This window comes from Pelobates fuscus, chromosome 8, assembly GCF_036172605.1.
Source record: "Pelobates fuscus isolate aPelFus1 chromosome 8, aPelFus1.pri, whole genome shotgun sequence".
NCBI lineage: Eukaryota > Metazoa > Chordata > Amphibia > Anura > Pelobatidae > Pelobates > Pelobates fuscus.
In genome coordinates this window covers 43,240,461-43,264,649 of record NC_086324.1, presented here as the reverse complement: position 1 = coordinate 43,264,649, position 24,189 = coordinate 43,240,461, and the positions used below count along the sequence as shown (strand labels likewise).

At 36.7% G+C, this 24,189-nt stretch overlaps 1 protein-coding gene across 2 annotated transcripts in view; it reads left to right on the top strand.

Moving 5' to 3' along the window:
* CHN1 (chimerin 1) overlaps positions 1–22,594 on the top strand; it is a 110,833-nt gene extending 88,239 nt beyond the window's left edge. For both annotated transcript variants that reach the window (XM_063429761.1, XM_063429760.1), the window contains exons 8-14: positions 10,614–10,691; positions 14,947–15,031; positions 17,858–18,031; positions 18,639–18,716; positions 19,611–19,748; positions 20,653–20,758; positions 21,743–22,594. In XM_063429761.1, the coding sequence (XP_063285831.1) occupies positions 10,614–10,691; positions 14,947–15,031; positions 17,858–18,031; positions 18,639–18,716; positions 19,611–19,748; positions 20,653–20,758; positions 21,743–21,914 (831 nt within the window). In that variant the 3' untranslated portion in view covers positions 21,915–22,594. The remainder of the gene's footprint in view (positions 1–10,613; positions 10,692–14,946; positions 15,032–17,857; positions 18,032–18,638; positions 18,717–19,610; positions 19,749–20,652; positions 20,759–21,742) is intronic.
* Positions 22,595–24,189: the final 1,595 nt, after the last annotated feature.

Genomic DNA, 24,189 nt, shown 5'->3' with positions numbered 1-24,189 from the left:
ATTTTCAGTTTACTACCTGGCTTACCGTTGCTGTATGGGGCAGCTGTATTTTGTCCTCTTTAGTCCATTTTCAGATAACTCCTCACCTGTTTATGGCCTCTAAGCATTTCTAATGACAATGTTTGTCTACTGATACTTCACACTAATTTATTAGGCTAATTCCTCCTCGTACCTCTAGATCAGGGCAAGCAACCTTTGGCACTCCAGATGTTGTGGACCACATCTCCCCATATGCTTTGTCGGCACTGCGGTTGTAAGATCATCTTGGGAGGCATAGTCCAGCCTTCAACATCCCCTGACACTTTTTGAAATGGATAGTGTGTCAGGGGTATGTTGCAGGGCCTCTGATGTGCAGAGTGTTGCTAAAGTGATTCGAGCTCAATGTACAGATTACTCTGCACAGCGGAACCGCATCCAAAGACGTGTTTGTAGTCTGAAAACCTGCAACTTAATCTGGAATGGTGGGCCAGGAGCCTAAATTTGCTACTGACCTTCCAAACCTGGGACTGTAACATGGTATGAAGAGAGAGCTTTGCTAGAGATGTCTCTCGTAAGTAAAAATTCATCACACAACTGGTTTCTATACTAAGAATCTCATTCAGAAAATCTGTTGGCAATGGAGCGTCATTAGAGTTTCTAAGTAAAAACATTTCAAGTATCGGGGTGTATTTGTTTAATATATATATTGTGTGTGTCTCCGCCACCCTCTAGTGCTGTATAGTGATAATAAAAAGTGCTGGGCACTAAGAGTTTAACTAGGCCAAGGGCAGCCTAAAATGTCAATACATCTCTTGTTGAGTAGCAAGGGTAAATTAGTATTAAATAGTAACGGACTTGTGAAGTTTTGTAAACACTGCTGATAGACCGTATCTCAGTGGAGCAATAAAGCTTATTGGATGCACACAAGATAATAACATTTTGTTATGTACATCCTCTGTTCAGGGAGTTGTATGCACATGCCAAAGCACATTCTTTTGAAATCATGTTCGGTGATCTTTTGCTCTGAAGGGTGGTTGGTTCTAAACGTTTAGTTTTTTTAATATTGTCTACAAAAATAATTATTATTATGGACATTTCCGCTTTTCCATCTCTTACTTGTTGCTATGGCTGCTTAGAATGCATTGGAATACAGTCACAAATACAGCCATGTAATTTTTCCAGTCGGAAACCTGCTGGGAAATAACTTTAGACTGGTTACAGAACAGGAAGACCTTATCAACAAGATGAATAGTACTGCTTATGGGAAACATGTTGATTTCATTATAATGCTTTGATATATTTAGATTGAACACTGTCTATACACAGTCTATACCCTGGAACAATTAGAAACGTGGTATTTAATATATACGTATCTCATTTTTTGTTTTCTATATTGACATTCTTTTTGGGAGATTATTAAACTAGATGGGATTTCTTTTCTTTTTTTGTAACTGAATTTTTATATTTCTTTCATTTGCTTGCAGTGGTGTATCATTGGTAACAATCAAAATGGATCTGTCATGGGTAGTTTTTTTTTTATAATAATTTTTTTAATGAGTGTTTAAGAGGAAGTATAAGTTTCGCTACATGCGCGTTTTCGTTATGCCCCCCCCTTTTTAAAATTGTTGCTGAGATAACAAAAGGCACCATTTTAATATATCGCCTTTGTTTACAAAGGGCTCTGTCACCTCCCAAAAAAATGAGCATTTTCTAAAGATAAAATCTTTATGAGATAATTACATTGACTGTGTTGGATTTTAACTAAAATTCCAACTCGGTCAAATGATAGCACTAGACAAAGTAAGGAGGACTACATTGTCTTATGTATTTCTGAAATGGGATCCTCCGTAAACATCCATGTTTTACTCGCGCAAATGTGCTGACAGCACTGACCCCGCGACCATCGCACTGCCAACAGCAAAGTCGTTTATAGGTTCCTTTTAGACTGGAAGTGAAAGTCAGTTTTAATATAATGCACAAAAAATATATACATTAAAATGAAATTTAAAGAAGGTACTCACTGTCAAAGTTTCTGCTGCTAATACATGGACTATCAGCATCAACAGAGGGCATATCCCTGACAAGTAAGATCTTCAGCCAATCAGGAGGCATGTTTCTGCTCCATGGGGCTTCATCATATCCCATAGTATCTGCCACATACAGCAAGGAGAGAGTATAATTTTCTATTTGGTCATCCACATCAGAAGGGGTGGTCTTATTGCTGAAGCATTTTATTGGCAAAGATGATTGTTAACTTAACTGGGAATTGAATGAACGAACAGCAGAATTGCAGAAAAATAAGCAAGGTATAAAATGTATTCGACTCAGCTAATTTGCGTCACTATTCATATATGAAATCTTCTTAGCAAAAAATAAATCCATAATCGTATACACTGACCTATGATGTAATAAAAAATAATGATCTACAGCGCTACGGAATTTGCTGGCGCTATATAAATAATAATAATCTGCAGTGATACATCCATCCCTGTTTTTCTCTGTAGTTTTCCTCCTCCAGGCAACGATGCCAGAGCCACTATCTTTTTATCACTTCTGCATGTCTTGCAGTGCTTGAAATTACTGCAGTTTCTATGGGATCATTTCCATGATTAAATCGTTTTTCACTTCATCATTTGAATTCTGACGGGCATCTCTTTCATGCAGGACTTGACAGAACATACCTGTGATATTCGTGCCACATGTAAATAGTGGTAACAGCAGGTATACACTAATATAACTTTGCCTTCCCCTTACACTCCCTCTCCCATTCCTGATTCTGGGGACCCTAATGAAATGTCTACAAGTACAATTATTTATAGAGCACTAACCTGTTCTGCAGCACTGTACAATAGGCAAACAAGACAAACATTTAATTCTAGTAAAACACACACAACATATGGGATACAAATACACATAGGGAAGTGAGGGAATTAAGTGATCTTAATGTACCTGAGGATGGGAGGGGTGTTTGGGAGAAGGGAGCACAGCAGGGGGGAGACACACAGGAAGGTTATCAGGGATGAGAAGTTAAAGGGACACTATAGTCACCAGTACAACTACAGCTTTATGTAGTTGTTCTGGTGAGTATAATCATTATATGGAGGCATTTTCATGCAAACAAATTGCCCCTAGGGACACCTCCAAGTGGTCACTCCTCAGATGACCACTGGAGGTGCTTCCTGGCTAAGTGCTGCAGAGACGCTGAGTTTCCCTCACAGAGATGCATTGATTCAAGGGGGGGGGGGGGGGGGGGGGCATGCCATCTAAATGGTGGGTTTAACACTATAGGGCCAGGAATACATGGTTGTGTTCCTGACCCTATAGCGTTCATTTAAGGGGGGACCTAATAGACCTCTTTAAAGAAGTATGTGTTTTTAAGAATTTTTAAAGAACTGCAGAGACTGTGAGTGTCAGATGTCCCATGGGAGGGCATTCCATAAGGGATGGCAACCCTGGAGAAGTCCTGCTGGCGAGAGTCTGGGTATCAGGTACAAGAATGGGATTGTAACAGATCATCATGGAGCAAAGAGGCCGGGCTGGAGCATATCTACTAATAAGGAAGGGTATGTAAACAGGGCACGGTTATGGAGAGTTTTGTAAGTAAGCACAAGAACTTTGAACCAAATCTCAATTGAAAGAGGAAGCTAGTTTAGGGACTGACCGAGCGGTGTGGTTTGAGAATTCTTGGATGAGTCTGGCAGAGGCATTCATTACGGACTGTAGAGTGTCAATACGGGCACAGTCCAACAGGCAGAGGGTTACAATAATTAAGGTGGGAATCAACTAGTGTACTGTTTGCATCCTGAGTGAGAAAAGGTTGAATGCGAGAAATATTTTTAAGGAGGAAGAGACCGCATTTGGTGATAGATTCTATGTAAGGGATGAAGGAAAGACCAGAGTCAAAGAGCACGGCAAGGCAACGCATTTTACGTGCAATGTGCATTGCTGCCCAAAACAGAATGCTTCAGCAGTGATCTGCACAGGAGCCACCTTGATTGGTTGTCTTTAGAGCTTTCTGTCATCCTTGAACACATTTGCACTGACTGGAATGATACTAACCTGTTGCGGCTGCAAGCATCACATGGCAGACATTCCTTCCCTGCCCTCTACACCTCCCAGCATTTGGCGGTATGTGGTACCAGGTCAGAGGAGGACAGCCCATAACACACTGAATCAAGTAGCAAGGAGATGAATGCAGCAGATACTGTGGAGAGACCTTATCAATACAGTAAAATATTGTTAGAACTGAAAGGGTGTCTTTATATGTGATTGCTGACATTGGTCTTATTTTGTCATGTGAGCTGTTTATCCAACATTTTCAGACTGACCTTAAACAGAGAACACAAATATACAAAACATAGTGTAACCTGTATACAGAATATAAATTGAAAATAAAGTGCATAGGTAACTAACTCACACTTTTCTGAGCTAATGTACTAGCTCAGGTATATGCGCCTTAGGGTCCGTAAAGGCGACCCTCACCCTCCTTCTCGTCCAAATGTTCTCCAGGTGCAGTTTCCTAGGTAATAGGTATAGGAGGGAAAAATATAGCGTAGTACAGTTTGCGTATCTAGGGTGTATGTAGTAGGTAATACCAATATACTCACAAACCCTGAGCCAATATATCGGCTCGCTTCATCAGACGTATGTGGTTAAGGACCACATTCCTTCTTTGTAATAGCAGGTAGAAATATTTTTAATATTTTTAATATAACATTAATATAAAAATAATATATCAATAAAATAACACTTGTGGCTATAGTCCAAAAGACAATTCTGACTGCTCACTGTTCATCCAGTCAGAATTGTCTTTTGGACTATAGCCACAAGTGTTATTTTATTGATATATTATTTTTATATTAATGTTATATTAAAAATATTTTTTATACAATAAATTATATATTATATATTTTTTTTACACTTACGGCTTTTATTTCTACCTGCTATTACAAAGAAGGAATGTGGTCCTTAACCACATACGTCTGATGAAGCGAGCCGATATATTGGCTCAGGGTTTGTGAGTATATTGGTATTACCTACTACATACACCCTAGATACGCAAACTGTACTACGCTATATTTTTCCCTCCTATACCTATTACCTAGGAAACTGCACCTGGAGAACATTTGGACGAGAAGGAGGGTGAGGGTCGCCTTTACGGACCTTAAGGCGCATATACCTGAGCTAGTACATTAGCTCAGAAAAGTGTGAGTTAGTTACCTATGCACTTTATTTTCAATTTATATTCTGTATACAGGTTACACTATGTTTTGTATATTTGTGTTCTCTGTTTAAGGTCAGTCTGAAAACATTGGGACTATTCATAAGTATATATATCCATTAAGGTACAGCAAGGTTTCCCTTCAATTTTTTCCTATATATCTACCACTATAGAGCGCTACACCGATATTTCTTCCTGTTCCACTATTTTCTGATAGAAAGATAAGCACGGTGACACAGCAGCTCACATCAATCTACTTGGTATAACCTAGAGTTAAAACTATACATATAAGCGCTTGTACTTTCCATTTTATTGTTTATCCAACATGAACATTCTCATCTTATAGTCATTATAGTCATTATAGCACAACAGCAGCTTAATGTCATGTAATTAATTAGAACAGTCTTGAAGGCCGACGTATTGCATGTCTGCACATGGAAAATAATTGAGAGTGATATTGACTGAAGCAATGTCCATTAACCTCATCAACCGACAGGAATATCTGATTCTTCTTCCACAATAGGCTTTTTGCTACTGTGCCTCCCTCCCCCCCTCAAAAAACAAGACAAAACGGTCAGATGCAAAATTTCAAGGAGTACATGAACATTTAAAACATGCAGCATCTATACCATATACCATATAGTGCATGCTCTTATCAGCTAGACTCTAAAGATACCTTAAATACTGTCTAATCCTGTTCAGTCTATCTGCAATGCAATGCACTATTTGCGGTTCCGTATTTCATTGTCTCTGCATATGCTCCAGTAAGTAAATAATGTTTGATCTATACATTTGATAGCTTGTTATTCTTCCTATGAAGCAAGCTTGCAGTCTGTGGCAGATTTATTGTACTACTTGGGAAAAATTATTTAGATGCGCTTGATATATTACAATAATAATCTGTTGGGTTGAGGGTTTGGAAGGGGGGGGTTTGGTCTGCAATTTGTGTAGACAACTGGTGTTGTATAGGTATTGTGAAACAAACTGGAATGTTTGGCAGTACCCATTCTCACCACCGCCTCTCTTCCTCTAAAATACACAGTATGAAGGCGGGTGAATGTCATTTTGGAATCTCATGCATATGCAATAAAAGCTATGTAGGTCAGAAAAACATATTTTGATCCTCACTCTTATGTGTACCTCAAACCCTGAAAGGATAGAACATAATTAAAGTTACACATAGAAATAGAATGTATTTTAAAACCATACTGAATGCAAGGATCAGGTCTATTGTTTTGAGAATGTCATGATTTCTTGAAGAAAACATGTAATTGTTTAATTGAATAAGTCTTTGCTCATCATCTGCTGGGCATTGTCTGTTTTACCCAAAAAGTTTTTAAACTGTAATTGAAAGGAGGAAGAGTGTAGCAAATTTAGAAATTAGGGAAAGATCTGTTTGCAGATCTCATGTGTCGCTTGGCACAGTGGAACAACCCTTAAAATACAAATCTTAGATAAGACGTAGATGGGGAAGCAAATTGATTTGATGGATATTAATCGGTGGTTAGTTTTCTTTGAGGATGACCATATAGTAATGGTATTTTAAGCAAGTCTCTTTCATACAGAGTTTGTCTAGTGAAATATGTCCACAATAAACTTGTGTAGGTTAATATACAGATATTATTTGCAAAGAGTCCTGTTATTTGCCGTCTGTCACATTTTGTGTATGTGTGTAGGTAGATAGAAACATAGAATGTGACGGCAGATAAGAACCATACGGCTCATCTAGTCTGCCCAATTTTCTAAATACTTTCATTAGTCCCTGGCCTTATCTTATATCTAGGATAGCCTAATGCATATCCCACGCATGCTTAAACGCCTTCACTGTGTTAACCTCAACCACTTCCGCAGGAAGGCTATTCCATGCATCCACTACCCTCTCAGTAAAGTAAACCTTTGCCCCTCTAATTTAAGACTATGTTCTCTTGTTGTGGTAGTTTTTCCTATTTAAATATAGTCTCCCCTTAGATAGATGGATGGATATAGGTATGTATGTTTATTTTCAGTGCTTTAAAGTCCTACACTACTAGCCAGGCCTAAAGGTTACTTGCCACTGTATGCTTAGAGTGTGCTTGGCTTGATCACCAAGGGTGAATTTCTACTTGCCAGAACTGAATTTTCACTCGCCAGAAGTGTGTGTAGATGCCATGTATATTGATATGCACTACTGGTGGTCCTCGTTTTGCAACCTACCTGTTTTACGACGACTCGCACTTACGAGCAGCTCTCTCGCGGGGTGGTAAGTACGAGCCATCGTGGGAATTAGAGGGAGTCCCTTCTTTGCTGCGTTCTTCTATGTTCTGGGATATTTCCCCAAATATAGACAAACTCAACAGAGACGGGAATCCCTCTGGGAAATTTCCCTGAGCATAGAATTAGAGGCATTCCCTGCTCTTGTGCATTTGTCTATTTTCAGGGAAATTTCCCTCAACACAGAAGTGCGCACCAGAGCAGGGAATCCCTTAATTCTATGTTTGGGAAAATTTCCCCCAAACATAGAAGAACTTGTTATTAACTAACCAGTTTTCATATGTTTATTTGAACATTTGCTAGTGATTTTGATAATTGTAAAGTCAGTGAATGAAGGATATTTATATACCCTTTGTAATAAAAGCTGTGAATGAGGATTATTTATTTACTTTTAGAGCCGCCTATTGTTTTGTAATTTGGAAAAAAAAAAAAATGATTTGTGATATTGTTTTGAGACGCATACCAGAAACCAAAAGCCAGTGGAAACTAAGTGGAATAGAGATCGGAATAGAGATCAGAAGAGAAAAAAAACCTGTCTTAGTAATAATCTCTGCACTTTGTCAAAGTTTGTTCCCAAAGACAATAAAGGAAGCAGTGCAGGTTAGGAAGTATGACTAACCATATTCGTGGAAGCAATGTAATCCCCCATTCCTGCAGTAAATCAAAAACATCTTCTCCTTTCTGAAGAATTTCTCAGGGCTCTGTATATTGCTGTGATTTGCTGCACATTGGATGCAAAACTACTTTTTACTGCGTCAGCTGACAAAAGTTTACATTATAATATTGAAATTTTTATTTTCCATGCATCTTATTTGTAGCTTCTCGTTAAATTATAGAAATACATTTCCTCTAAACATTGTGTTAAGAGAATTACTGGTACTAAAAATATATATAACTATTTATTTATATGTATATAAAACCAATAGATTTATGGTAGGGAAGAAAAGTGATTGGAAACACCCTTGTACCTGAAGTCAGTGGGTAGTCAATACATTGTTAACACAGGTCTGCACACCAGTCAAGCCATAACACTTGCATTTCCCACAGAAATCTCAACTTTGCAGTGATGTTTCTGCTGCAAGGGATTCTGGGTGGGCAAATTAGTTCAACAATGAATCACCGTTTCACCTCATTATTCTATTTTAAAGATGGAGTCCTTGGAGTTTGTTTGCTGTATACAACAGCTTTGACACACAACTCAGGAAGAGATGCAAAGCCAGTGAACCACTCATGGACAGCTGTTTAGTTGTTAATGCAACTAATCAGCATGAGGTTTGCTACTGGTTTGCTAGTGAGGCCTGGCATACTTGCTGAGCTCAAACCAAGAGAGTTATGGTGGGGAGAAACTGATTGGGAAAAATGACATGAATGCATATATTAAATATGTTTTAAAAATTCAACACTGTAAAGCTACTGTTAAGTTTTGAGTTCTAATTTGCTTGTATCTCAGATGTGATTGATTCATTGTAAAATTTTGCACCTGAACATTACCTTCAGAATTGATAGACATAAGTTTGGATATATTTGACGTATTGACACAGTGTTCACATCCCTGAAACCGTAATGAATGACCCTGAAAAATGTATATGTTGGAAATCTATTAAATCAAGTACAGATTCCAGTTTGCAATCTTCACCCTAAAGAGGGCAGCTTTTAAAGATTGTTTTTTCTACACATCTTTTATTATTTATCCAAGTGCCTAGTTGGACACCCTTGATACGTGCAAATCTTATTGAGATGTTCTATTAAAATTAAATTCCTAGTAAACAGAAATCTTGTATAATCATGTAAACAGTTTTTAGCATTGCCGTATCCATACAAGGTAAAAGTTTACACGTTTCCTCTTGATACAATTCCCTAATCGCTGCTCTCTGAACAGCTATCACAACGCTCTGATGATAAAAGTATTACAAATTTCCATTTTGTTTTTTCAAGCTGAAAACGTGGATAATGGGCTAGTGATTATAAGTCAATAATGGCCCCCTTAGTTATTTGAATTACGTGTAAGACTGATGCTTAAAAAAAAAAAAAATATAGAATCTTGTATCATTCCCCTTCAAATCCCCATCTCCAATTCCAAATATATCTCCCTCTTTGGGAACAAAACTGCAAAGAAGCCCTTGGGTCCATTACATCCATTAACCACTATACTTAATTACTATTTCTTATTCTGCCATTAATTAACCAAAATGTTTTACTCAGAATGCTTATGAGGTTGATAGATGAGGGTCTTTTTTTTTTGTTGTTTTTTATTACTGAACGTGCCTCATTCTTGGTACCAAAATTTGGTTTTGGTACTTCAATGTTTTAAGCCAGCATGATGCTGTTATAAAGAAAGCTGTACTTTGATTAAAAATGCCAATTTTCAATCAAGTGTTACTCATTCACCTCTCACAATGTTCCCACTCTATAAAATTGGATGGTCTAGGCAACCAATCTGCATCTTTCAATTGCTGCTGTTCAGCAATTGCAGCATTTAAAAGGTTAAACATGTAAGAGATTCTTGCGTAGGGGGAACGGGGGAGGGAGATGACTAGAAAAGGACTGTCTGCTCCCAACTATTGGTTAGATTTCCTCTTATTGTGAAGTAGCTTAAATCAGCTTGACTACAAAAACCTGCATTCCCTGTTGCTGGCTCACAACGCTGGCTAGATTATCAGCTTCCCTGACCGTCCCCTGGATCCATATAACTGATGCATAGACTGTTCCTATTTAAATGGAAAAGAAAGGGGATCTGAGACATTTGAGGCTCGCGATGCACCTATTTTTTTTTCTGTAAAGACGATTTATTTTCTGGAATAAAAGAAGCCCTCGAGAATTTAACTTATTAGATGCTTGTGGTTATGCAACTGTGATTGATTAATTTATTCTCTTTTATACGGTTCATTCCGAAAGCAAAACGGACGTATACATTTTTAATTTATTTTTCTTTTTTCGTTTATCGCACCATTGTTAAATAATACAAGCTGAGCTTGTTTGATTTTGACTGTCTAAAATGCCATCAAGGGAGTACAATCTTAAGACTCATAAATGCACAGTTCACGCCAAAAAGCACGAACACCAACAGCACGATCTGTTGGTCACTGCGCTAGGGATGAAACTGAACTCTAGTAAGGCGTCTGCAACAATCTGGCAACCTCTGAAACTCTTTGCTTATTCACAGTTGACATCACTCGTAAGACGAGCAACGTTAAAGGAGAACGAACAGGCTCCCAAGTATGAAAAAGTTCATAATTTTAAGGTAAGATTTCATTTTCCTCTTTATCTCTCATTATTAACGTACACAGTTTTTTTTTTGTATTTGGCACAGAAACACGTAAATTGAATGTACACAATAGAAGTATGCAGTAGGTTCAATGCACCTTTCCTGTTTACACCACGCACTGTTATTAATATATATATATATATACGTGTGTGTGTGTGTGTCTTTCCGTGTGTATAGTTTTTGTCCTGTTTTAAAACTATTGCTGAGATAACATAACGGCTACTTTATCTTGCGGCCCTTCTTATTCAAAGCACACAAAGTCTCGATGACACAAGAATAAATCCAAAACAGGACAAGTGAAGAAAACAACAATATAGACCGATTTTGAACACTGTGTTATGCTAAAAACATACATATCTTCGATATAAGCTGGGCAGAAATATTCTCAAACAAAAGCCTAAAAATGTTCCTGCACAACACACTTTTTAATATTTTTCTTAACTACATTTTGTCTCCAAGGTTATGCCAACGATAGTGTAGGCCTTATTCAACACACATAAAACCACTTTCTGTCGATGAAGGTTCCACTCTTGATAAATTATTATTATGGAATGTTTGCTTTTCCCTTTATGTTACATATGGTAAAGCTTTTGATAATTTGTTAACTGATTACATAAAAATCCTTAATCCTAATTTCAAAGACCCATAAACCAGATTGAACACCTAGGTTCACATATCTGTTAACATTGTTGGACTTGTGATGTAAGGTTTATTTAATAAACTGGGCAATATGTTGAGAATTGCAAATTGTTTGGCACAATAGCCCAGTTGGAGAATGGTTCTAAATCTGCTGCTTTGGCTAAAACTTTTGAAATAGAAGGAAAATTCCTGGAGTTTAGACGCTAACCAAGTTTGATGTCCGTCCCATTGGAGTTAAAGGGACTATGCAGTCTTTCATATATAATCTCTGCAACCTGTAACAGTTTTTCCATCCAATAATATAAATATGGTGTAGTCTCTCTGACCCTTCCTCTGAATCTGCAGCTTTTCCCATTTTTTTATTTTTGCTGCAATAGTACAGTTGTACGTGATGTCATCATGTACCGCTGTTTTATCCTAATTGGCAACATAGCCTCCCCCAACCTTAGATACTTTTTACAGGTTCAACGTATCTATATACAGTTAGTTTAAAGTAGGGGAGTGGGGGGAGAAACCCACCTAAAAGCATCAATGGATTTGCATACACACTAAATGAGGCTGTGCTGCGTCCTTTATTACCTGTATAGCTAATTAATTTATTTTTGTGTTTTTTTTAAAACGTTTTTTTAACGTCTCTAGTTAATTGCAAAAGAATCGTCTGTGCAGTCTGCAACTTTTAGTAGAAAGCTAACAGGTGAACTACATAATACAAAAAAAAGAAATTCTGCGCATGGAGCTCCTGAACTGGCTAAAGGTGCCTGAAAGGCCTCTGCAAAAACAGAATACATACATTGAGGGTTAAGAGCCTGAAGTGTCCCTTTAGGTCTCGCACATAATGCTTGTTATTGATTTAGTATGATGCCTTCACAAACCATTTTTTTATTTAGTCATGTGCGAAGAATGAATCATTTCAATTGCACAAGCCCAATCTCCCACATACAGCCCCCACTGCAATAATGACTGTGGGTCAATATATTTCCAAGCACACTATTCAGAGTAAGCATATGTGTTTCTGTGCTGATAGGCCAGATGGCCTAATTTCATTTAGCTTTTCTCTGGGAATAATTAAGTGGCCTCACTAGCTAACAAGTGTCTATTATGGAGGAAGCCAAAACTAGCCTTAGCCTCTATTTAGAGTGATGTGTATTGTATTGGGTGCACGTTAGAATGATGTCTTCAGATAATAATTAGCTGTGGCATACACTGGGACTGCTAGGCATATTAAAAAGAAGAAAATGAATTCAGTATCACATTTATTTGCATAGAGATGTTTTAAAATGACAGCTTGGGGGTTCCAACCATCCTTCACGATGTATTAGTTACCGTGCAACCTCTCGATTGCGCGTCATTCTCTGGAATCCCACCACTAACGTACTCCACATGACAGCTGTCACCACATAGGACATAAAACTCTCTGTGGGCCATGACACACGTTGGCTCTATAATCATAAACCAATTTTTAGATAATGTATGCAGTCATTTTCGGAATGGCATTCGTAATATAAAATTGTCAGACTTGCACAAAGCTGACAGAATAAACACTCAATTGCCGCCATATATCCCAATTTACGAAGCTGTCGTGATATGTAATTTGAAGTTGGCCTAGGTCTTGACTGCTGTGGCAGACTTGGAATAAGGGAAGTTTGATATTCCTTGTTGGCAAGACATTTATCAAAGCCAGTTGTTTTTTATTTTTTTTATTACATCAGTTAGCATGGAGTCTTAATGGACTCTGTAATATGACAAACAATATAACATGCAGACCGTAATACTGCAGGAAATGTGGCCTCCATGCTGCTAGCCTTTTTATCTAGCGCTTTTTAGTTTATAACTATTTTACCTGGTTGTTCCTAGTGTAGAAATGTCAAACTATAAAGGTATTTTTGGGAACTCTCCCCTGGGCATGCTTTTAGGACATCCCTTAAATAAACCATACATCATTAGTCTGCTGCTTCTTTGAGAATATTGCAGACACTACAGCAACAATATGATTAAATGAGTAGATTAATTTGATGTAGTCCTGAAAGTGGTTAGAACTGTGAAAAGCTAGATTGCAGCTGACGTTACATTGATATAGCTGATTTCATAAGGGACTGTTTGAGGTTGCCCCTCCAACAGCGCCACAATATGGCCGTCGGTTTCCAGAGCTTCAACAAATCAGCCCAGGCCAGGACTACAATTAAATTGCCATGTCGAAAATAAAAACACATAGTGCCACTTCATGTCATTGTGAGATTTTCTGTTGCCATGAGTGTGTGTACATTTTCAAAAAATAAATTATGCAAATTTTGGAACAGGCTTGTAGTTATTCATCCAGACCCTAGGCGACTGTATTACTAGATGTTTATTGTTGCGTTGCAGCTTTTTTGAGTGCAGTGGAGACTCCCTCACAGTGGGAAATCTAATGAAAGTGTTGTTTTTTTTATTATTATTTATATTGCAAGCCAATCTTCCAATGGTAGAATGGATTGCCAAGTCCATTCCATTAGAACCATTGCACAAAGTATTATGGGATACCATGATCAGCATTATATGAAAGAACATACCCGGGCGCAGTGAAGTGGATTGAGACATCAGCTAACTATAGAGTATAATCTCTGTGTTTGCTAGCAATTTAATTCCATAAAGCCAACCATGTCATCTTCACATTTGTACTTGACAGGTCCTCTTAAAGCACTTACTGCCTGTTGATACCGCTTCTTGATATGCCAATGTCTAACAATAGGATTAAAATAAGCATAAAAAATAAACCTGTTTCTATTAACAGATTATTATACTGGGAACCGAGATCGCACTGGATTATGTCACAGGGATCTATATATTTTGGCAGATGATAACAGTCACCTTCTAAACCCTGCTTATTCTTCAATTTTTTTATTCATCCCAAGACATTGTCTTCAGTTCATTGTTAGTGTGTCATCTTTTACAATTGTGACAGCCAGGACTTCAGTAAAGCAATGAATACCAATACAGTTCTGGCCCCTCTCTGAGAAAACCGATTAAAAATATGCTGATCGTTGACATACAAGGTCATAGACCATAAATATATACTGTATAATCACATTTTCTTCTGTTTTATCCTTCCTGGAATGAATAGATTTTTATTGCACCTTTACACACACATCTGGAAGAATCAATGCTCATTTGTTCCATACACGATAGATATGTAGACAGACAGAGGCCTCCATCATGCGTTGTGAGATGAATAACCTGTTCTCCAACTTTATTCCCTGACTTGCTGACATGTCATTACCATGAAAGACTTGTTTGTAGTTTCTCGTATATATATTCATATATATACTTTACCCAGCTTGTCGTGATCTATATATCTGTGTCTGTTCTTAATATAATAAAATTACAATTTTTTTTTTTAATAACTTTACGTTTGTAGCATAACAGCCTTTGACAGTTATTTAATCAAGATAGCACTTTATTCACAATAACAAAAAGCTGCAATACAAGTAACAACACTGTGTTTATGTATTAAATGTGAGTTCTTACATTTGTTCAATTAATTTAATCATCTGATGTCATTAAATCCAGAAAGCACTATAGAATTGTGAATTAATTGCCCGTTTCTCCCAACCTGTAGGTACACACATTCAGGGGTCCTCATTGGTGTGAATACTGTGCAAACTTTATGTGGGGACTGATCGCTCAGGGTGTGAAGTGTGCAGGTATGTACCGATCCCTTATATATCCTTAAATGCATTAATGTGTTTTAGTTTGTTGAAGCGGAATGTTGCCTATTTAAATGATGCTTTTTAAGCAAAACATGTCTGATTCTCGTAGGAATGCTATTCTTTAGACCTCATCAACTAAAACATGGGGCTCTATAGAATGAAAGAGGTTTTTGCTTTGTGTACTCATCCACCTTGTTAATTCTTGGCTCGTTCTGAGTTTGACACGTGCATCATTGTTTGTTTCTAAATATTCACTTTTAATTGGCAATTAGCGTTCTAGACTAATAGGGGGAATAATTTAAAGTTGTCGGTGAAGACGGATGAGTTATGCAAATAAACCATACTAGAATAGTTTTCTTTCCCAGCTAGATACTTGGATAGTAGATACTTGGGACAGCCTTCCAGCAGAGGTGGTAAATGTGAAATAAATTAAGAACGTGTTTAAAAAAACACAAATCAAACAAACATGCAAACTAGATAGATTAACTGGTTCAACAAAATCAGTGTAGCTAGCTTTCAGGCTTTTCTGCATTGTTTAGTGTGGAGCTATCCTCCCTAGCACCCATGACAACTTGCCGTGTCAGGAGGTTTGATGAATGCAAATTAGCATATCCTAAACCATTTTTTTTGATCTATTGAGGAATAATGGTGAATAGGATTAAGCGTGCAGGGCTTTCCCGAGGAAGAGGAAATTGATGGATCTCATGGCAAAATTACCGTAAGTTTTTTAGTTGAATACATTTTGGATATGAATATACTTAAGGCCCGTTCACAAAAAATACCAATGGCTCGGGTTAAGGCGGAAATAATTGTGGAATAAAAAGTCTGATAATCATCACATTGAGTATTCAACACAGAACTCAATAAGACTTTGGATGCAAACTCAAGGATTTGTTTCTTGATTATTATCAAAGTTTGCAAATATTGCATTCTATCACTGTACATGCCAACCTCAAAATAACAGGTTTGATCTCAATAAGCAATGAATTCAAATCATTGTTTAGAGCTTGCAGGAAATGAAACATTCACCTTGATGGGATTATGCATCATTTTAATTCGTCATTTTATTTGAATCGGTGTTTTTTTGATTTTTTTTCTTTGTGTCTCTTGATGTGTGAAATAGGTAACAGAGTTCCATAGCGTAACCACAGCTCTGACCTTTAAGAATCCAGGCAGAATGTGAGCTAAGAAAATGACTGTTTCTAATGAATTGGAGAATTTGGGTACAATGTGTAATTCGGGCATCTGTCACCAGTCACAGTTTGACTGCAGGGGGCCCAGGGCAGAAGATCAGTGTGCAAAGAAACAGAAGGACTTACTTTATGTTTATATGCTCGTTAACTAAGAAATTTTATATTATACAGACCCAAAAGTCCCTTTATAAATCTATACTTTGTAAAAACACTATGACTTTTATTCATATATTTTGTAAGTTTGTTTGAGCAGTGCCTCTTCACCTCTCTGTTATATCCTGTATGTAAATTACTTGTATATCCCCATTTTATTATTGTAATGCGCTGTGGAATATGTTGGCGCTATATAAATGATAAACACCAGATTGTAGTGAAGTCAAAACTGATATGTTATTTTTTGCATTAATATAGCACCAATGTATTCTGCAGCGCTATATTGCAGCTTTACCATTCAAGATAAGGGAAATTTAGAGGTGAAGACAGCCCTGCTCAAAAGAGCTTACAGTCTATGACGGTTTGAGATAGGCGGATATATATCGTTAGGTGTCTTTTTCTCAAGGATATTTACCAGTAAGGTGGTCAAACCAGGAACTGAAACGGTGTTCTTACCAGCTGCTCCCTGCCTCCACAATCAATGACAAAGAGCCAGGGGCTCCTAAAAAGCAGTTTTATTAGCTCTGCTGAGCGAAGTCCTGCAGTGCAGAACTTAGCCCATAGGCTGAGAGTGTCAGCTGACAGATAACCATCTCTGTACTTTAGCCTCAACATACCAGTAGACCATGTCACAGAATGTAAAGAATCCCAAATATAAGATGCTGGTTTTAATTGCTTTATGAGTTACCTTGAGTTTAATTAAAAGATCAAATTGCTCTCCATTTCTTTGACATTTTTAAGAGGAGTAGATAACTGATCACAAGTTCGCTCATCACTCATGCCATGGAAAAGTTGCTCTTTAAAACCATCTGAAGAATGCTGTTTTCCTTTGTTTGAAATGTTAAGTGTCTGTAATGATATGTTGTCTTAGAAATCTTTCAGTCTTCACCTCTGTGACAGGCACTATGTGACAGTTCTTGTCCATTTAACAAGCAATGCTGTTCATGCTTCTGCAGTATCCATTAACTGCTGAAGAACACTGGGGTATTTGTCTGTGTATTTTACCCCATTAATGCATTCCCAATGTTTATACAACTGCAAGCTATTCAGACTATTTTTTTTGTTTTGTTTTAAAGTGGTCAGCTATGTGAACAGATTAGCAAAACCTCACTTACTCTTACCTAAATAAAATCAAATGCGACTAGCATTTATATTACAATCAAAAGCTCTCTAAAAGGTAGGGTAATAGATATAAATTTAAATGTGCCAGATTGCCAGTGTTATTCCTTTTATTATTGCAAATTGTTGGTTTATAACATGGTTTTTTTTTTTGTGTTCATTAGTTTATACAATTCAGACTTGTCTTGGTCACAAAACAACTTGGCTATATTAAATTTAAGAAAAATGACATCTGATCATTAGTTTGCTATTTTCTTTAAAGAATTAAAATTTACAATGACAGAATATTAATTTCCTTTACTATACCCTCTGTATTGAACATTTGAAAAACTTATTTTTAAAATTTCCTTTCCAGATTGTGGATTGAACGTACACAAGCAATGTTCCAAGATGGTTCCTAACGATTGTAAGCCAGACTTAAAACACGTCAAGAAAGTCTACAGTTGTGACCTTACCACGCTAGTAAAAGCACACAACTCTAAACGGCCAATGGTAGTCGACATGTGCATACGGGAAATCGAATCTAGAGGTAAGAGATTTATTATTTTTTTTTTAATTCTTTATTTTTCTTGTGCATATGATAATAACAAGCGTGCAGAGCCACAACAGCATCCACTCGCGTTTACAAGACATTTCAAGATTGTGGCATTGTGATCGGCACATTTTTAGATAATCATGCACTAACAGGTTGAGAAACATTGCTTTATGTGATATAACATGCTAAGCAGATTAAGCATAGTAGAATGCATTTCACACATTAATGGAAGTGATTTAACTTTATCATGTAAAAATAGTTTTATAACATGCTAAACAGCGCTTAACTTTTAAGTGGAGGGTCCACTGTGTACTTATTGTATTTATTTCGTGTTTTCAGCAAGTGTAAATGGGGTCAATGTTTAAAAAGACACAGAATCTGGGGATTGTGCAAGCTGGGGGAGTTGATGGGAAATGTGCAGCTCTTGATAGGTGAATATAAGCGCCCATAGTTTACCTGCAAATATAAGATGAAAGGCATTACACATTAATGGCTGAAATATAGCAGACTCTGTCTTGGTTGTTTAAATCATTTATTGTAAGTAAGTGCGCGTCTTATTTAAGTGGATGTTAGTAAGATAAAACTGTTTGTTCCTCAACAGGTCTTCAGACAGAAGGATTGTACAGAATATCAGGTTTTACTGACCACATTGAAGATGCCAAAATGTCCTTTGATAGAGGTAATATTCAAGTCATCTCTCTTCTTTTACTCAGTGGTTGTGGTTAGAATTAAGATAAGTTAGAGAAGTAATGTACTAATTTCTATAAATAGGTTGTAAATGACTGTCTAGTTGTTCCTAACTGAATAATATAGGATTCTAGAATAATATCATAGAGGGAAAGAGACAAATCTAGTTGTTTTAAAGGCTATACATTTCAAGATTCTTTGACTTCTTAAGATTTTAGTTGCATTTAGCTACAGTTTTTAGCTACAAAATGTGGTTTTATCTCCTTATCTCCTTTTGTTTGACTAATTTAATAGAAAGCCGGAGTGTATATATTTTAGGTATCTTGCTGTTTAAAATAGGGAAACTTTATTTTATTTAAATTTTTTGATTTCTACCATACCCCAGTCCTATCCAAACCAATTAATTTGTGGTTGGGAGGACATGAGTTTGTCTTTTCTTTTTATGTCATAGTTGGCAGCCCAAGATCGTACCAAATTATCTTGAGTGGAAATTCCACTTTCTCCAGATTTGTTAATTCACTAATGTGTAATTGCTAGTCTTCGTATGATGTTTTTATTACAATCAAAATGTATTTCTTCATATATTCCGACTGGTTATACGGATCAGTAAAAACAAATGTGATTTTATGAATGTTGAGAATGTATATATTTTTCTTCTCCTTGTAATATTGATGATGCTAATTGCAGCCTTTAAGTGACCCGGTTTACTGAGAACTTTGTGATTGTGTTACGTATTTATTTGTGGTTTTTTTTTAATTTAGTTCTATTTAGATTTGTTTAGTTATATTTTCATTGTCACAGCTATGCAGGAATTTGTTTCCGTGTCAGATAATGGAAGCTCTGAAGTGAAATGTTCCGTAGTAAAAATTGTTTTTTGCTGTTGTAGATGGAGAAAAGGCTGATATTTCAGTGAATGTATATGAAGACATCAACATTATAACCGGTGCACTGAAACTGTACTTCAGAGAACTCCCAATCCCACTTATCACCTATGATGCTTATCCCAAATTTCTAGATTCTGCAAGTAAGTACATGTCCACTGTGATAATACGTATCCCCTCTCTCTCTCCCTCTCTCCCTCTCTCTCTCTCTCCCTCTCTCCCTCTCTCTCTCTCTATATATATATCTATATATATATATATATATATAGATATCTCTCTATATATATAGATATCTCTCTATATATATAGATATCTCTCTCTCTATATATATATATATAGAGAGAGAGAGAGAGAGATTATTTGAAGCTCTTGCATTCCAACTTAAAAAAATATTCTGTACCTGGTACTCTGGTCACATAGGAAATATAGTAGAACAAAAAGACTGGCACTCCAAGATTTTAAGTTTATCTTTTTTTTTTTTTTTTCAATGGTTGACGTTTCAGCCCCTAAACGGAGCTTTCATCAGGATGAAAGCTCCGTTTAGGGGCTGAAACGTCAACCATTGGGGAAAAAAAGAAGATTGATAAATGTAAAACTTTGGAGTGCCGGTATTTTTGTTCTACTACATGTTTATAAATATATATATATATATATATATATATATATATATATATATATATATATATATATTCGTCCTTTAACTTCGTTATAGGAACAATCTGACAAACATTTTACTCAGCAAATAGCCAAGTTGTTTGTTATAAGTTTCTGTCGTTGCTCCTGGATGAAATTAGCTGTAGGTCCTGATCACTCCAGATCTGTAAAATAAATGTATATATATTTATTTTTAGCATAGTATAACTTGTGTGGTTTCTCAGTAAGAGAGTAGATTTTGATGGAGTATATCTGTCTATAGGTGCAGTTTGTGTTTTTTTGTTTTTTTTTCCATTTTCATACTTTACTTCTGACACCCTGGATGTATATACAGTACTGCCATTTTGATGTGTGTATTCTGTGCCCCTTACAGATTTTACTTTCTTATTACAGAGGCTGTGGACCCTGATACACAGTTAGAGACCCTGCATGAAGCCTTAAAGCTGCTTCCCCCTGCACACTGTGAAACGCTACGATATCTCATGGGCCATTTAAAAAGGTAGAGTTCAATGTGTATATATTTGTATTTGTTCTCACAAGGAAGTATATTATAGCAAGATGTCGTTTTAAGCAACTTGATTGTGGTGAGGATATGCATTACATGAATGACCTGGATGCCAGGTAGCGATACTTGTTTAATTGTTACCATTTCCTTAAAAACTCCAGTTTCCCCGTCCAACGTGACATATTCTACCTTTGTATTGTTTTAATAACTTAAAATGGTTTACAGTTTAAAATAATATTAGTAATACATATCATAGACCTGGCAACAAACCCATTTATCAGATGGGTATATAGGATACTTGTACAGAAAAAAAGTATAGGAGGGTTCTGATCAAGTTGTGAAACCTAGATTCAATTAGAACCATAGTAAACAAGTTAGAATAAGTTGTGTCAAATCTGTATTAGTTACCATGATGCATCTCACCTCTACTACATGATTTTTGTCAAGCACTTTCCGTACCCATATATATTTAATGTTTAAATATATATATTATTATTATTATTTATTTATTTTGAAATATGCCAGGATTCTATAGAACTATACAACTGGCCTCTCCTTGACTATGCAGAGCTAAAGATGTGCTGTATGTGATTAGGGTTCTCTAGTATAGTCCTATTATAGTTGTAATATTTCTTATAATATGTGTATCAGGACATAGTGTCTGAGTTTCTTATGAAGATCCAGCTTTAAAAAATAAATAAACTTGCATCACATCAGAGGGAAACACAAATGTATGTACATAACTCATTAAACACAAGCGCAATAAGCTTCCAGGCCAGCTGAGAATTCTGCATTACCTTGGCGAAAGAAGGACTTTGGCTTAGCTACACACAGTAAAACGTTTCCTTGGATTAATGTCACAAATATGTATCGTGCTTCAGGGACTGTTTTGCATATTTGACATGGAATGCCCTACAAATAACCCTCTATTCAGTTTAAGAACGTAAATAATGACAGATCATTTTGTACTCCCTGCAGAGTCACTCTTCATGAGAAGGATAACTTAATGAATGCAGAAAACCTTGGCATAGTGTTTGGACCAACTCTCATGCGGGCACCAGAACAAGACGCCATGGCGGCATTAAACGACATCCGTTATCAGAGACTGGTAGTGGAAATGCTTATCAAAAATGAGGACATTTTGTTTTGAAGGAGAATGAAAAGGTCAACTGCATTTCCCATATGAAGGATCTTTCACACACAAAAAAAAGCGAAGTTTTTAGCAGCCTCTTTAATTCCTTAGTGCTTTTTGTGTACAAAGAACAGAAAAAAAAGAAATGAAGGAATTTAATACAGTTTCAACTGTGGCCATCGTCTGCTATTGTAAAAGCAGTAAGACTTGCTAATCTGTACAGTTACTGCTTAGTGTTTACAGTGTGACAAAAAGTCAATTATTGCATGAGTGTCCCCGTTTTTGTCGGGGGTATCCTGAAAAATATAATCTATTGAAGCCTTTTCCTTTTTCAACGGGTCGTGATTGTAAATTAGCATGTTTTTCCCTGGTGTAAGAATATTGTGATTTGGATTTTATGTTCAACATAATTGGATTATGTTAATGAGCTGAGCTCGTGAAACAGTTGCTCTGCTTAATGCCTTTTATATCTCACTTTCTTCTCATTTATTTGTATTTTTTTTCTTGCACTGTTTTCATATTATTTGCTAAATTTGTTTGATACAAATTCCATGCATTTTTGTTTTAATGTTTTACCGATGTATTTTTGTAAGGTGGTTGCAGTTAAATCTGCAGCATTGAGTTTTTTTTTTATTGTAATGTAATGTTTGATTTGGCATGCACAAATTAATTTATTAAATCTAGGTTTTAGAAAACTTTTTTTTTATTCTGTTTTCATTTTGCTGACAATGTTCTGTAGAGTCTCCAGATTAGAAGAGATTACAAAAGCCTAAAAGAAAACAGCAATTTGTCACTACTTGTCAGAGAATTTGTAATTGTGTGTGGTCAGTATTCTGGTCTGGGCATGCCCGGGGCAAATTGTCACAACCACCTTTTCAACAACACACGGAGATCCACACTCTGTAAAGGACATTTCTGATTTATATAGTGTGCAGGTCTATTACCTCTCATGATGTTATGATGTCCTGAATCATCATGGCACATAGGAGAGCCCAACAAACACTGTTAAATGGATTACTAGTTAGCAGCTTGGGATGGATATAAAACAATGTAGTAGAGGACAAAGTAAAAAAAGATCCTCCATCATTTTTGAAGGTTCCGGCTGTTTCCTGGAGGATGCAAATTGGGGACAGTGTTTATTTTCAGGGGAAAAATAATGCAGATTAGAAAAGGTGATCAACAGAGAAATGTTTAAGTGAATATTGAGAGGGAGTTAATTGGCGCCATAATGTGGGAATATAAATTACAAAAACAGGAGGAAGGTGGTAATGTAAATTGGAGAAGAGGGTTAAAGCAACACTATGGTCACTATAGCAACATCATCTTAACTGACGCTCTAAGCTAATCACTGCTGTCTCTTTACTACCGCACTAGTACCCCATTAGTCCGAGCACGCAATAAACGGTAGAGACCAGTACCTTGCGACAAATCTTTAGTGTTAAAAATTCCGAGAACAGTTTACACTTTAAGGTAAGACTGAGCTGTGAGACTCCAGGTGTCAAAACAAGTTAATTTAGATAAAGTTGTGATGGTAACCCTAAATTAGAGAGGAGGGTTAATTGTAAGGGGTATGTGGAAATATTAATTGGCAAGGGAATGTAAATTAGGAAAGAGGTAATTCATTTGCAGGGGATGTGACTATAGGGACAGGAAAATAATTGGCAGGTGTTAGTAATTTATGAAGTGGGCAACAATTGCCAGAGTGGTGTGGGAGAGTAATTGATGAGGTGTAAATAACCGGTGATGCTGTATTTAGGGATGTATGTAAATTTTTAAAAAATACGTAATAAGGGGGTGGCATGCGGTGATGCAAAATGCGGGATAATTTGTTTTGAAATATAAGTTTAGAGGGTAGAGAGCAAACATCATCAAATCAATGACAATACACACAGAAACACAGACAATCCTATCCACTTCCCCCAACGTAATGTCCAGATACCTGCTAGAACTGCTGTCTGTTAGTAAAACAGGCTCTGCAGCAAATTGTCACCCCACCCCCACAAAAACAGATCTTCAAAGATTATGGCAAAGTTGGCCATGCAAACAATACTCTACACTACACACAGTTGTCAGGGCCATTCCTAGGTTTCAGAAACATCTGGTGCTTGAGCCTAAAGGAAAACTTGATGACCCTTACCTAACAGAGACATGGGGATGTCATGGCAGTTCCCCACCTTTTTGTGTTTTGTCCCCGCCTCTCTTCCCATGAATACTGTGCTGCTAATACTCAGAGCATATCCCGGTATTTAATGCAATGTTGTCATACTACAGAGGTAATACTGGGGTCTTCAGG